Source organism: Cnephaeus nilssonii (genome assembly GCF_951640355.1).
Source record: "Cnephaeus nilssonii genome assembly, chromosome: 7".
Classification (NCBI taxonomy): domain Eukaryota; kingdom Metazoa; phylum Chordata; class Mammalia; order Chiroptera; family Vespertilionidae; genus Cnephaeus; species Cnephaeus nilssonii.
The window spans coordinates 102,516,127-102,530,835 of NC_137078.1; the positions used below are offsets into that span (position 1 = coordinate 102,516,127).

The window sequence follows — 14,709 nt, forward strand, 5'->3', positions numbered from 1 at the left end:
CCCCGGAGTGACAGCTGCTGTGTCCACATAGAGCAGCCGCCTGCCCCCCGCTCCCCCTGCACACCCTCCTGGTCATCCAGGGCGGCCTCAGGCCCACAGGCAGGGCTCTGGGCTCTGCAAGCTCGGAGTGGCAGAGGCTGCCCGGGCCTCTGCTGCCACCAAGTGGCCATCCAGCGGTGGCTGGCGATGGGCCCGCCAGGAATGAGGGGAGCCCCTCCCAGACCCTGCCCCCCAGGCCCCCCAGGCCCTCCCCCAGGCCCCCCGACCAGGCCCAGGCCCTGGGCTGTGTCACCTCACCCCGGTGACGGTCCTGGGAAGGCCAGCGGGGTCTACAGAGCTGGAAACTGAGGCTTGGTTGTGGGGGGCGGGGGGGGCGGGGTTGACTGGAGGGGATGGGGTGCAGACCCAGCGTGACCGCCTGCCCACTTCCTCCTCCTCCCAGGCCTCGCTGACCCCAGCTCCCGCCCGCACCCCTTCCTCGGCGGAATAACGGTTCCTGGGGGCGAGTTCGCCTCCCCTGAGCCCGCTCTCCGGCCTCAGTCTCCCTAAGGTTGGAGTCGGGACCCCTCTGCTGTGACAGGGTCACGGAGGCCAGGGCGCCTCATGGCCAGAGGGCAGGCCGAGGGGTCCCCCAGGGGACGCGATCCAGCGCGCAGGCGGGGGAGGTCGGGTCAGGCTGGGGCGGGAGTTGGGGTCCCCTGCGCTCGTCCTGCAGGGGTCCGAGCGAGCTCCATGGCCAGGTCCAGCCCGGCCCGACAGGGACCGGCGGGGGCGGGGCCAGTGTGAGGACCAGGGGCGGGGCCAACACGGGGCGGGGCCAGTGTCAGGGCCAGGGGCGGGGCTAACACGGGGCGGGGCCAGTGTCAGGGGCGGGACTAACATTGGGGGCGGGGCCAGTGTCAGGGCCAGGGGCGGGACTAACACGGGGCGGGGCCAGTGTCAGGGGCGGAGGCGGGTCCAGGGCCGAGGGCGGGCCCAGTGTCCGGGGCGGGGTCCACCGGCATTTCCGCCGGACGCGCGAGCTCTGGGGACGATGGAGGCGCCGCGGAGGCCTCGGCTTCGGCTGAGCCGCCGGAGGCTGCCCTCCGAGGGCGGGTGAGGCCGGGGCCTGGGGCCTCAGGGGGGACAGGTGGGCAGTGGGGAGCAGCCGGGTGGGCGGCCCATGTCCCCACGGCCGGGCCGTGGCCACTGTCACTCCCCCACGTGCTTCCTGGGGCCCGCCCCTCCCCGCGGAGTGCTCCCCGCGCCCCCTCCGGCCCTGCCCTCCGCGTCCCGGCCGGCGCCTCCTGCTGCCCCCCAACCCCGCGCCCCGCGCTGACTGCCCCCCGCTGGGTCCCCCCTCAGCTGACACTCGATCCCCCACCCGGTGCCGCCCAGGCCCCCGAGGCCCCGCCCCCGGTCCCCCCAGGACAACGACGGCGCCGGCGAGCGTGCGCGGCTGTGGGCCGAGCTGCTGCGCACGGTGAGCGCGGACCGGGGTGTGGACGGCGAGCTGCCGCCGCTGCCCGCCTTTCCCGCCGAGGTGCGAGCGCCGGACCGACGGGGTGACGGAGGCGGGGGGGGGGGCCCTCCGGGAGGAACGCCGCTGACGACCCCGGTCCGCAGGAGCCCAGGCTGGACCCCGCGCGCGCCGCGCCCCCCGAGGTGTTCACCGTGGGACCCGAGACCTTCTCCTGGACGCCCTTCCCGCCGGCCCCGCGGGGAGCAGAGGGCCCCGGCTGCTCCTACCGGGTGCTCCGCGGGGCCGGCGGGCGCCCGGGGTCCCCCGCCCCGTCCCTGCCAGGATGCCCCCCGCCGGAGCCCCGCGAGGCGCCCCCGGTCCCGGAGCGGCCGGCGGGGGGTGGGGCGCAGACTCTGCAGAGCTGCCCCATGTGCCAGGCCGACTTCGCACCCGGGTGAGTGCCCCTGGCCCCTGGCCTCTCCCCCCGCCCACCGGGGACCCCAGCCATGCTTAGGCTAAGAGGTGCCCGAGCTGGGCTTTAGACTTTCAAAGTAACTTATTTTGTAAAAGAAATGTGTTTTCATTGATTTCAGAAAGGAAGAGAGGGGGGGGGAGAGAGAGAAACATCAATGATGAGAGAATCAAGGGTTGGCTGCCTCCTGCACGCCCCACACTGGGGATCGAGCCCGCATCCCGGGCACCTGCCCTTGACCGGAATCAAACCTGGGACCCTTCAGTCCACAGGCGAATGCTCTATCCACGGAGCCAAACGGGGGTCCGGCTGTTTTGTTCTATTTTAAAAACCCAACATATACTGTTACTCCGTATTCTAAGGGAGGTGGAATCCAGCTTTGCTAAGTTACGCCGCCCGGCTTGGGGGCTGGGTGCCACACAGCAGGGGACACAGCGGTGGGCGTCATGGGTCCTGATGGGAGAGGACCCTGGGAGGGTCCCGGTCGGGTGCAGGGCGTGGACGGCGGGTTCCTAACTGGACCTGTTCCCGACCGTGTGGCCTCGTCCCTGCACGTCCAGAAGCTGAAGAAGCGGAGGGAGTGGGTTCCAGACTCAGCAGCTGGGGCCCAGGCAGGACCCCCAGCCAGTGAGCCTCACCCAGGACAGACCTGCACAGGGCGCTCTTCAGACACCATTTCTTTCTTTCCTTTTCTACGCTTAAGGTTTTTTAAAAATTGATTTTTAGAGAGAGAGAGAGAGAGAGAGGGAGAAGGAGAAACATCCACGTGAAAGTGAAACATAAATCAGCTGCCTGCTGCGCACCCCCTACTGGGGACCTTGGGGGTCAAGCCTGGAGCCCGGGCTTGAGCCCTGACCGGGAATTAAACCAGCAACCCTTCGGGGCCCTGGGTGATGCCCAACCAGCCGAGCCACCCTGGCCAGGGCGGACACGGCTTCTCACTCAGAGATGAACCCCCGGGAAAGTCAGAATCGAGGCTCCTCTCGCCTGACATTTTACTGGAACCAAATCTTTGAGAGCCCGGTGTTGGGGGGAGCCGAGATGGCAGGCACCCCTTCAGCCTCCCCTGCCCAGGTCCAGGCAGCACCCAGACAGCGTGGAGGAGAGACGAGAGGACTGGTGTGGGCGAGGCGGCGGCTGTCCTGGCGCAGGGGGGAGGAGGGGGTGCCGTCCTTCCTGTGGGGCTGTGTCCCTGCCCCTCGTGTTACGGCGAAAGGCCGTCCTCGGCAGCTGCTGTGACTGGCTCAGCGATGGCCCGTCCTGGCCGGGAACGTGCCAGTTGACGGTTGTGGTCCTGGCAGTGCCTTGGCCGGGAGGCCCCTGCGGGCAGCAGACATCCTCCCTGGCGTGGCCACGGGTGTCCTCGGGCCTGCAGGGCTCCGGTGTCTCCCCGGTGTCTCCCCGCCCCTCAGTGAGCCCGAGGTGGGCTCTGCCGCTGCTGGAGACCCAGCCGGACGGGGGAGCTGTCGGCCTCCTTCCTGCGTTACCTTCGCGGGCAGATCGGCTCTCAGCAGCTGAGCAGGTGCCAGTTCCCCAGAGGCTTAGGGGGCCCCAGCCTCGGACGCAGGAGCCTGAGAATGCGTGTGCCACTGGGTCTCCCGATGTCACCTGTCCAGGGCGCACTCAGAGCCTCTGACCCGAGAACAGGACGTGGAGAGGACTTTCCTGGTCGGGGCGACCCCTCCCCCCAGACCTCCGCTCGTTTCTGACCAGCCAGGGAGACTCCCCCCCCCCCCCCCCCCGTTTCTCCGTCCGCGTGAAGAGCGGGCGGGTGTGTGCAGTGGCGGCCCGGGACAGACGCCTCCCCTCCCGTGAGTGACCGCCCGCCTTCTCCTTACAGGCTGGCCCAGCTGGACATCGACAGCCACCTCGCCCAGTGCCTGGCGGACAGCACAGAGGACGTGGAGTGGTGAGTGCCCGCACGTCGCCTGCCAGGACCACTGCCCTGCACAGCCTGAGAGAAAACCGAAGCTACACATCAAAACATGCCACTGTGGCCTGGCCGGTGTGGCTCAGTGGTTGAGCATCGACCTGTGAACCAGGAGGTCACGGTTCGATTCCCAGTCAGGGCACATGCCCAGGTTGTGGGCTCCATCCCCAGTGTGGGGCGTGCAGGAGGCAGTTGATCAGTGATTCTCATCATTGATGTGTCTACCTCTTCCTTCCTCTCCCTTCCTCTCTGAAATCAATTAAAATATATTTTTTAAAAGCACACAAAAACCTCTGCTTCCTGGAAACACTTCCTTTTAGAGAAAAGAACAACAGTAAGCACTTTCATGAAGGTCTTTAATGATGTGTAGGGACAGCGGCCATGGCTGTGGTGGGTGAGTGTCCGCCACAGGACAGCGGGGGCCCCGGCCCCTCTAGTTGCACAAAACCACAGGACGTGGCGAGGAGCCACTGGCCGACGTCAGGACGTGACTCCAAACCTCAGGCCAGCGCGCCCTCCACCTGCTTTACTTTATGAAGCAACGGCTGCGTGTACCCCCACCCCGGAGCGCAGCGCTACCCACACGCACTGTGCACGGCCGCCAACCCAGCCGCCGGGAGCGAACCAACCCTGAGGCGGTGCCTCACGCGGACACATCCGGGCCCGGTGCCGCCGTCACTGTGCCCCGCGCAGCGCGGAGGAGAGGGGCTCCCCTCCCAGGCCACCGGCCCTCGCCAGTCCCGACTGACCGCTGAGCTCCGATCCAGCTCTGCCGCTGGACACCCGCCGGCGGGGACGCCCGTGAGGCCGAGCCGGTCTAGCGCTCTGCCCGGTGCTCCCGGTCTTGGTCCTGGTCGGCGTTTCCCGGTGACACTGGGTCTGGCGGACACAAGTCTCCATGATGCATGACGGCTGCTCTGCAACTCGGGGGCGGGCCCGAGACCCCGGGGTGGGGAGCCTCGCGTTCCTGCCCCGGTTGTCCCGAGCGTGAGCGCCGGGCGTGGGCTGCGCGAGTGCAGCTGAGCTGACCGGCTCCAGGGCAGCTTCTTGGTGTTCGCTGTTCCTCCACCATCTCCTGCCCCAGTCGCCGGCCCCGCCCCACGGAGGCGCAGAGGGGCCTGGGGTGCGGCCGAGCTCACACTGGACGCGGTGCCCAGCTAACGTGCTAGGGACTGAAAAACCCACAAGGTGCACCCCTTTCTAGAAAACCTTCGGTTGGGCCTTCCCGCGGCCCCTTTCCCCGAGGAGGGTGGCGGGAGCGTGCTGCCCGCGCAGGCTGGGAGCCGGCCCTGCCGGTGCGCAGGGAGCCTGCGGGTTCCGGGTTCTATGCCTCGGCCCGTCACACACGCATCTTAAACGTCCTAATTCTGAGCATCACCGGAACCGACAAAAACGTTCCCCCAACCCAACACGTGACACAGACATCAGGGAGGCACTGCGCAGTGTTTGCAGAAATATATTTTGAGCAGATTTAGTTTTCAGTTTCCTTGTCTATTTGGTCTATTGCTGCTCCGGTGAGCAACCGTTAGCATCTCTACCGGCCGACGTGCCCGGCCCGGCGGGCGGGACCGCGGCGCCGGCGGGGGAGGGGTGACGTCAGCGCCAGACCCCACGGCTACTCACCTGCTCGGTAGGAAAATACTTGTTAAATATTAACAACAGGAACTTACCGGGACTTAGAAAACCTTCCGCACAAAGTTCTCCGCCGCGGGCGCCTGGACTCCCGTCCCGCCCACGCGCAGGCGCTCCGCGGCCGGAAAGAAGGCAGCCGGGGCGTCTGACCATCGCACGTTTATTCCTCGGGACATGACAGGTGGGTCCCCGGCGGCGGCCGGGCGGTTTCTGGAAAGTGTGCACCTTCGGAATCGAGGGCCCGTGTCTCCCTCGGACGCGGTCCCCGCGGGCCTCCGTGCCGCGGGCACAAGAAGCAAGTTCCCCGGCGCGGGCCGGGCTGCGGACTGTTCCGCCCGCGGCGCCGGGTGCGGGTCCGGCGGCGTCCTCCCGGCATGCATGCGCGGCGGCCAAGGCGCGGGTCATTCACAGGCGTGTCCACGGCCCCGGACGCCTCACACGGACTCCTCGGTGGAGAGCAGCAGCGGGTTGATGTACTCGAACCCCTCGAACTCGGACTGGTCGATCCTCTTTATGACGTCCCTGCGGGCACGGGCGGAGGCTCGGCTGCCGGGGTGCCCTCCGCCCCCACACCCCACGCAGGACAGAGGGCCCCGCCCCCACGCCCCACGCAGGACAGAGGGCCCCGCGCCCCACGCAGGACAGAGGTCCCCGCCCCCACGCCCCACGCAGGACAGAGGTCCCCGCGGCCCGCCCGGGCTTACTCGTCGTCGGGCGTCAGCTGCACGGGCTCGCTGGTGAACTGCGTGTCGAAGTTGTCCAGGCCGTAGTCGTCCGTGATCTGCGGCTGGAAGGGCGGCAGCGCCTGCTTCTTCTCCAGCTGGGGGCACCGAGGTCACGTCAGGGCCCCGCCCTCGGGCGGCTCCACGGCGTTCCCACGTGCCCGAGACCCAAGGGCCCGGAGCGCGGCGAGAACGCGGAGCCAGCAGACGCCCACCCGCCGGGACCTCGAGAGGGAAGCGGCCCAGACACCGCGTGACGGGCAGCAGCCGGCCAGTCGGTAGTGGGGTGAGCCCAACTGCACCCCTGGGCACATTCTGGGCCCACAGCGGCCCGTGAGCTTTTGGGGTCCTGACAGCGACCACAGGTGCTGCCAGAGAAGCGGTGAGGACACGGGCGCTGCAAACCCCTGTGCTGGCGCCGAGCCGCAGGGGCCGCGGATCCTGCCCGGAACCTCCCACCACCTGGGGCCACACGCCCGTCACCCCAGAGCGGGGCTCTCTTCACACCCAATTCGAGCTGGAGTTCGACATCCGCCTCATTGATTTGTTTTCCTCCCAAACATCACTTTAAAGGCCCTATTTCAGCAACTCTGCAACCGCGTGTGTCTTTTCCAACAAATCGGGTTCCTTTCTCCTTTAACACCAGGAACCACGGCTAAACTCAGGCGGCTTGAGTTCCTTTAGAAAACACCTTCCCCTGGGCCGCCCGGACCTGGGGCCCCGCACAGACTCACCAAGGGGGTGGTCGCAGGCCAGGACACCCCACAGGACCCCTGCAGCATGGCCAGGGGATGCTGGGCCAGACCCCCCAGGGGCCTATCGGGTCCCCCCTCTCCCTGTCTGTCACATGTGGGCTCCAGGTCACCCCAGCCCCACCCAGGGCAGCACCCACCACGCTCAGGCCCACAGAGGGGGCGGGGACCCCAATGCTGTGGCGCATTACCAGGTCCCAGTCGATGCTGCGGAAGAAGGCGTGAGACTTGATGTCGGAAAATCCAGTCTGTGGCCGGCAGCCGAGCCTCTCTTTGGGGTCCTAAGGGTCAGAGTTCAAATGAGGACCGGTCAGCACCGCTCTTGGCCAGCGGCGCGGCCCGCCTTCAGCAAACTGCCAGCACTGCCGGCCTCCTCGCTCGGTCTCCGGTGTGATCCCCTCGGTCTGTTTTGTGGGTGTGGTCAGAGTCGCCGGCTCCCTCCCACCCGGCGAGGCCCCAGAGCCCGGGAGTGACCGGGCCGGTGGTGGACCCCGGGCACCGCCGCGCGTACCTTGTTCAAGAAGCCCTTCAGGACGTGGGAGGCCTTGACGGAGAGGAACCGGGGGATGCGGATGGGCTTCTCCAGGATCACTGCGAAGGGGGTCAGGGTGAGCGGCCGTGTCCCTGCCAGCCCCCCCCCCCCCGTCTGCTGTGCCGCAGTGAGGAAGCCCCGGGACCCTCCCACAGCCCAGCAGGGTCTGCCACCCGGTGGGTCCCCGTGGCGGAAGGTGCTCATCCCGGATGAACCACGGTGCCCCAGGCCCTTCCGCATTCGGCCGCCAGAGGGCGCCACAGGGACCAGGGTCGGGGCCCGGGGCAGGGAGCCCTAGGGTGGCTGGAGGGGCATGGCCTGGCTGAGCACCCCCCACCCCCACCCCGGGGCCCAGGCCTCCAGGGAGCGTGTGGCCAGGCAGGAGGGAGCCTGTGCCAAGTCAGGTGACAGGAGGGCCGTGGGCCCCGCCCCCCGGGTCTGAGAACAGGCACGCACGGTCCCAGGTGGGGACCAGCCTGGGGCCCCCCAGCCCCGCCTCACCCTGGAACAGGTAGTCCTCGGTGTTCATGTCGGGGTTGTCGGTGATGATGTCGAAGGGGGAGCGCCCGGCCATCATCTCGAACATCAGGACGCCCAGCGCCCACCAGTCCACGCTGAACCCTGCGGCAGCACAGCCGTCAGCGTCGGGGCGGCGCCCCACCTCCCCGTCCGCGTCCTGGGTCCGGTCTCTCCTGCTCACGGGGCTGCTCCCTCCAGGCAGGGACCCCGACCTGGCTCTGCCGAGTCTGCGCTGTCACCGCCTGGCAATCCGCGTTGCACCTCCAACCGCGTCCATGTGCACACACACACACACACACACACACACTCACTCATGCCACATACCCCACTCCCCACCCCCACGCCACACACACCTCCCCACACCATACACTCATACCACACCACACCCCTCCGCCTCCACACACACACACACCCCTCCGCCTCCACACACACACACACACCTCCCCCCCACACACCTCCACACACACACTCACACACACACACCTCCACACACACTCACACACACACACCTCCACACACACACACACCTCCACACACCTCCCCCCCCACACACACACTCACACACACACACACGCTCACACACTCACACTCACACACATGCACACTCACACACACATGCACACACACTCACACACACTCACACACTGACACACACACACACACACACACACTCACACACACACCTCCCCCCCCCACACTCACACACACACGCACTCACGCACACACACTCACACACATGCACACTCACACACATGCACACACACTCACACACACACGCACTCACACACACACACACTCACACACACACACACCTCCACACACCTCCCCCCCCACACACACTCACACACACACACACGCTCACACACTCACGCACACACACTCACACACATGCACACTCACACACACATGCACACACACACACTCACACACACTGACACACACACTGACACACACACACACACTCACACACACACCTCCCCCCACACACACACACACGCACTCACGCACACACACTCACACACATGCACACTCACACACATGCACACACACTCACACACACACACACACACACACACACACACACACACCAAGCTGAGCCGATGGTGGGACGGCCGTGCTTTCCGTGCGGCCCCTTCTGACACCTGCCCACAGGTTCCCACGCTCCCTTTTGGGCTCATGGCCGAGCACAGCTGACCTGCGGGAACGCCTGGGGGGCAGGGAGCCCACTGTGGGGGTGGGGGTCTCTCTCTGGAGCCAGCGACCCGCCCTCCTCTGGCTGTGACGTCAGGGTCTTGGCCCCCAGGGCCGCCCACCCTGCCTACCCGCTTCCACCAACCAAGAAACGGCTTAGAAACGTGTGCGGCACGTCCGGGAGACACTTCGTGGAAAATGCGGCCCAGGCCCCGCCATCTCCCGTCTGCTCCCAGGGCTCTGATCCGAGGTGAGGGCAGGTGCCCGCATCCGCCCTGGCGGTACCCGCGGTCTCGGGGCCTGGTCTGTCCTGGCTCTGAGCCCTCTCCCTCCTCCCGGCCCTCAGGCCCCTCCCTCCTCCCGGCCCTCAGGCTCCTCGTTAAGAGACCTCCTGCCCAGGGCCCTCCTCCGGGGACACTGAGGCGAACACCTGAGACCACCGATGGGGCCGAGGGGCTCACACAGGGAGAGGCCAGAGGGCGGAAGGCGGCCGGGGGCAGGGCGTGGATTTCAGGTGTGACCTGTCGGTGAGCCCTCCTCTCTGCCCTGTGACCGTGTCCCCAAGAGGGGAGCTCCTGGAGGCCCCCCCCCGCCCACAGCCGCGCTCACCGTACTCCTCTCCGCGCAGGATCTCCGGGGCGATGTAGTTGGGGGTCCCGCAGAACGTGCTCGTCGTGTCGCCGGGGCCCAGGCCTTCCTGTGGGGACAGCGGTGTCACCAGGAGGGAGGACGGCCGTGAGCCTCGGAGAGAACCCTCGGGACCAGGCAGGCGGGGCGGGGCGCGCGGGGCGGGGGAGCTCGCCTTGCACATGCCGTAGTCCGTCAGCTTGATGTGGCCGTCGGCGTCCAGGAGGACGTTGTCCAGCTTCAGGTCCCGGTAGATGATGCCCCGCTCGTGCAGGAAGTTGAGGGCGATGCAGATCTCCGCGGCGTAGAACCTGGCGGGGACACGCCGGGTCAGCAGGAGCCCGCAGGGGCCGGGGCGAGGCCCGGGCACACGGCACGATCGGCACGAGTGGGGTGGGGGAGCCGCTCTCGCATCGGCTGACAGTGCTCAGGGCCCCCAGGACTGGAAAAGATGCTCAACATCCTAGTTGCCAGGGAAACGCACATCAAAACAATTCCTCCCCCACCCCCATCCCCACCCTCGCCATGGGGGTGGGCACCGACAAACTAGCACCAGAAGCAAAACAAGTGTCGCCCAGGACAGGGGAGCGGTGGGTCTGGGCTCTGGGGGTGGGAACGGGCTGGGGGGCGGGGGTGGGGACGTGGAAGGGCAGCTGCGGGGAAGGCAGCGTGGAGGGGCCGGAGGAACTGAAAACAACGCCCACACACTCCAGCACCCACGTCTGGGGGTGCAGGCAAAGAGCTGGAAGAGGGCCTCGAACAGATCCCCGCCCCTCGTCCCTCCACTCGCCAAGAGGGGGCGTAGCCGGGTCCCGGATGGACAGACAACACGTGCCCATCCCCCACGGGGAGATTGCCTTCAACAGGAGGAGCTGCCCGGCCGGCCAGCGAGGCTCAGGGGTTGAGCATCCACCTGTGAGCCAGGAGGTCAGGCACAGGCCCCGGCTGCAGGCTCGACCCCCAGGAGGGGGCGTGCGGGAGGCAGCCAATAGCTGATCCATGACCGCTCTCATGATGTGTCTCTCTCTCCCCTCCTTCCTCTCTGAAGTTAACAAACATTTTTTTTAAAAAGCCCGACTCGGAAGGACAGAGGCCGTGTGATCCGCTCCCGGGGGCCCTGGAGGAGTCAGGTCCAGGGACAGAGTAGACGGTGGTGCAGGGGAGAGGGGGGAGGGGAGGGGTAGGAATGAGTGTTTAATGGGGACAGAGAGTTAGTTGGGAAGATGGAAAGTTCCAGAAAGGATGGAGGTGCCGGCTGCAGAGCAGTGTGAAGGTGCTTGATGTCCCTGAGCTGTGCACGCAGAAATGGCGAACAAGGGAAATTCCACGTCCTTTGTATTTCACCAGAATTAGGGGAAGGTGAGTGTGGGGAGTGTGCGATTTTCGGTTTATTAACTGCCTCTCCCCCAAAGGCTCTCAGTGACTCAGAACGGCGTGGAGCGTTGTCCAGTGAGGAAGCGAGGGACGAGAAAGCGGTGAAAACAGGAAAGCGAGGGTGTGGACCAGAGGCCGCGCCGCGGGGAAGTGGGCCGCCGAGAGGAAAGGGGCGAGCGTCCTGCCCTTCCCGCTGGTTAGAGAGAACAGTGACCCCTGTCTGTGCCCCGACCCCCCTGTCTGTGCCCCCATCCCGTCTGTGCCCGATCCCTGTCTGAGCCCCGATCCCTGTCTGTGCCCCGACCCCTGTCTGAGCCCCCATCCCTCTGTGCCCCGACCCCTGTCTGTGCCCCCATCCCTGTCTGTGCCCCGACCCCTGTCTGTGCCCCGCAAACCCGGCTGTGCATCCTGTGAACAGCTGGGAAGCCGGCCCCGGCCCGGGAGCTCAGGCAGAACCTGCCCCGCTTGGGGAACGAAGCCTGCAGCACATGCCCGGAACCTGCTTCCCTGCAGGCTCGGGCACCGGCCACACGCAGGGGAGCAGGCACACGCCCCCCAAACTCACTCCTCTAGCAGCTCCCAGACCTGGAGGAGGTCCCCGTCCCTGCCCCCGGCCCCACCCACCTGGCCCCCTGGGCCCTCCCACCTGACAGCCCCTGGCCCCGCCCCCTGGGCCCTCCCACCTGACAGCCCTGGCCCCGCCCCCACTCCTGGTCCTCCCTCCCCCCCCCCCCGCCCCTGGCCCCGCCCACCTGGCGTGCTCCTCCGGAAGCTTGCGCTGCCTCTGCATGTGGAACATGAGGTCCCCGCCGTTGACGTACTCGATGACCAGGAACAGCCTGGCAGGAGGGAGGGCGCCGGGCTGAGACCACCCGCCAGGAAGACGTGTGCCCTCGGGGGTGGCTCCAGGCCGCGGTGGCCGGTCCCTGAGCTGCTCCTGGGTGGGGGGAAGCGTCACCCTGGGGCTGCCAGGGGCCCTACTGTCGCCCATTCTAACCCCACTTCTCACCCCCTCACTCTGGGCTTTAGAACCGGGCGGGGGACACCCTGTGTCAGGAGAGGACCCCACGGGAGCCTGGCCGAGGCCCGGGCACACACAGCACGAACTGGGGGGCTGCTCTCGCACTGCACGTCCCCGTGACTCCACCCCCCACCCCCCTACTCCCCCATCCCCCGCTGACAGCGCACGGGCCCCACAGGACCCGGAAAGAAGGGTCGTGAGCTGCTGCCCGCGGGCCGCGCAGGCCGGTGCTGACAGCAGCTCTTTGCTCTCCCAGCGGAGCGAGGTCTGCCTCGGGGAAACGGTAAAAATAAGATGGGGCCGCGGCCAGAGCCCGCAGGGGAGCGAGGCCTGGACACACGGGACCAGCTCCCCCCCGTCGGAGGAAAGGCCACGAGAGGATGGCCGCGAGCACGGGCCCGGGGAGGGGCGACAAGGCCGTGAGGCCCCTGTCTCAGTGCGACGGGCTCTGGCGAGGGGACAGTGGGCGGCGGCGGAGCGAAGGCGGCGCCCTGTCCGGAGAGGGTGGAGGCCCGAACGGGAGGCTGCAGGCGCAGGATCAAGGGGAGGAAGGAGCGGGTGGGCTTTGGGCGGAGCCCGGCCCCTGTGCCCAGGCTGAGCCCAGTGCAAGGACCGGAGCAGCAGGCCTGGGGTCGGGGGTCAGTGCCGACCCGGCCGCGGTGACTCTGGGGAGCGGTCGAGGGGCCGCTGGGGTCAGGCCCAAGCTGTGGGGTCCTGGGCGTCACAGAACCGAGACCGGATCGTGTTGTCAGATGCGCACGGGTCTCCATCCGTTTCTTTCCGGGTGAGCTAAGCTCTTTATCAAACTGAATCAGGTCCCATTTTAACAATTACATTCCCACACGATTTTCCAGAAACACCCTGCTGGGGGCAGCTCTCGGATTTGTAGGTCGCGGCTCCCGGGGGCGTCAGGGGGCGGGTAGGCCCTTCTGGGGTCACAGGGCACTTTGGTGTTTCTTCCGTCCCCGAACGAGAGGCAACTAACTGCTCAGGCAGGGAAGTGGGAACTGCAGGGAGGATGCCAGGTGGGAGGGGCCGTGGGGGGGGGGGGGGCGGCGCTGCCGCCACAGGGACCCCGGTGTCCCGGGACCTGCAAACCCGCAGAGCCCCATCAGCATGCCCGTTTCCCCTCCGTTCCGGGGAGACAGGTTGGTTCCAAAGCCCACGAGGGGAAATAAACGGCAAACACACAAGCGAAACCGAAGCAGCACACGGGCCGCGGCGCGGTGGCACGGGGAACCAGGGAGCGCACACGGAGGTCTCCTCTGGGCACGGGGCTGCGTGTTAGTGTGTGTGTTTTGTGGTGTTTTTCACGCTGTTATTTCATGTGGTTCCTGACGTTCTTTAAAGCAGTTTCAGGCCAGTCCTGACAAAGGAGCCCCGGGCGTCGTCCGGGCCCAGGCCTGGCCCGAGGGAGGCGCTGTCCGGGGAGGGACCGGCCAGGCAGGGCGTCCGGCTGGACGAGGAGGCGGCACCGTGGCCTCAGCGCCACGCGTCGTCCAGGTCGGGCCGGGGACGTGAGGCACCAAGTCACCACCGCCTTGCGGGGCTCGCACCCCCCCCTCCCCCGCTCCTCGGCCCCCGGCGACAGGCCCCCAACGCGTCCGTCCCCAAGCCGCCTCCAGTCCAGGCACAAACAACCAACCAGTCCCCTCGTGGTGTGTGTGGGTGGTGGTGGGGGGGGTCCCCCCAGCGACAGGACTCGGCCCCAGGCTCCAGGCACAGAGCCCGCGCCCCGAGGGCCCCTCCCTGTCCAGGGCATTGGGGTGATGCCCAGGGGCCGCCAGTCTATGCACTCGACACAGAAATGAACCCCGGAACATCTCCAGTGCCCGGCCGAGCCGCAGTCACCCCAAGAAGACGGTGTCTCCCGCGATGCCCTCGCGGCCCGGCCGCCAGCCTGGGGGGTCCAGCTCCGGACGCCGGGCTGTTTCCCCTCGTCGGGCCCAGATGACAGCGAGCACCCCGGCCTCGGAGCCGTCACCAGGTGTCAGAGAACAGGCTGAGGAGCCGGTGCCGCCCGCCCGCCACCTGTCACCCACGCTGCTCTGTTCTGGGTTAAACTGACAGTAACAGGCGCACCGCGTCGGCAGGGGCGGTGACTCACGCGCCCACGGAGGACGCACCGGCTGTCAGTCACGGGCGACTGCGCCCAGGTCACGGCCTTTCGCCGTCCGTGCTCGCAGCCACCGCCCCCGCCAGCGCCTCCTCCTATCACCACACCTGCCGACGGCCGGCCTGCGCTGGCACACCTGCTCCCTGCTGCTACCCGTCCCCCACCCCGCCCCGCAGGTGGCTGACCTCTCCCCCGAGCCTCCCCCCTACATCTCCCCACCCGCCCCTCGCCAACTCCCCGGGCGGGCACTCAGGCACCAGGTCCCTCGTGTCCAGCGAAGGGAAGCCTCGGTGCCGTTTATGGAGACCAAGCAGCGGGGGGCCCAGTGTCCCTGACACGGAGTGAGGGGCACCCTCGTTTGTCAGGAGCAAAACCCATCC

General features: G+C 67.5%; 2 protein-coding genes across 2 annotated transcripts in view; one reads left to right on the forward strand and one right to left on the reverse strand.

The window, feature by feature from the left end:
• Positions 1–1,012: 1,012 nt before the first annotated feature.
• Positions 1,013–5,476, forward strand: FAAP20 (FA core complex associated protein 20). The gene is made up of 4 exons (XM_079778006.1): positions 1,013–1,095; positions 1,378–1,522; positions 1,606–1,895; positions 3,754–5,476. Exons 1-4 carry the CDS (start codon positions 1,034–1,036, stop codon positions 3,824–3,826), a joined length of 570 nt encoding a protein of 189 aa, XP_079634132.1. The 5' UTR covers positions 1,013–1,033; the 3' UTR covers positions 3,827–5,476.
• A 143-nt stretch (positions 5,477–5,619) lies between these two features.
• The window catches only part of PRKCZ (protein kinase C zeta), a 61,223-nt gene continuing 52,133 nt past the window's right edge, over positions 5,620–14,709 (reverse strand). The window contains exons 11-18 of the mRNA XM_079778005.1: positions 11,945–12,031; positions 9,994–10,129; positions 9,801–9,888; positions 7,983–8,102; positions 7,461–7,540; positions 7,141–7,230; positions 6,180–6,295; positions 5,620–5,997 (exon numbers count right to left, since the gene is read on the reverse strand). Coding sequence (XP_079634131.1) covers positions 5,910–5,997; positions 6,180–6,295; positions 7,141–7,230; positions 7,461–7,540; positions 7,983–8,102; positions 9,801–9,888; positions 9,994–10,129; positions 11,945–12,031 — 805 coding nt within the window. The 3' untranslated portion in view covers positions 5,620–5,909. The remainder of the gene's footprint in view (positions 5,998–6,179; positions 6,296–7,140; positions 7,231–7,460; positions 7,541–7,982; positions 8,103–9,800; positions 9,889–9,993; positions 10,130–11,944; positions 12,032–14,709) is intronic.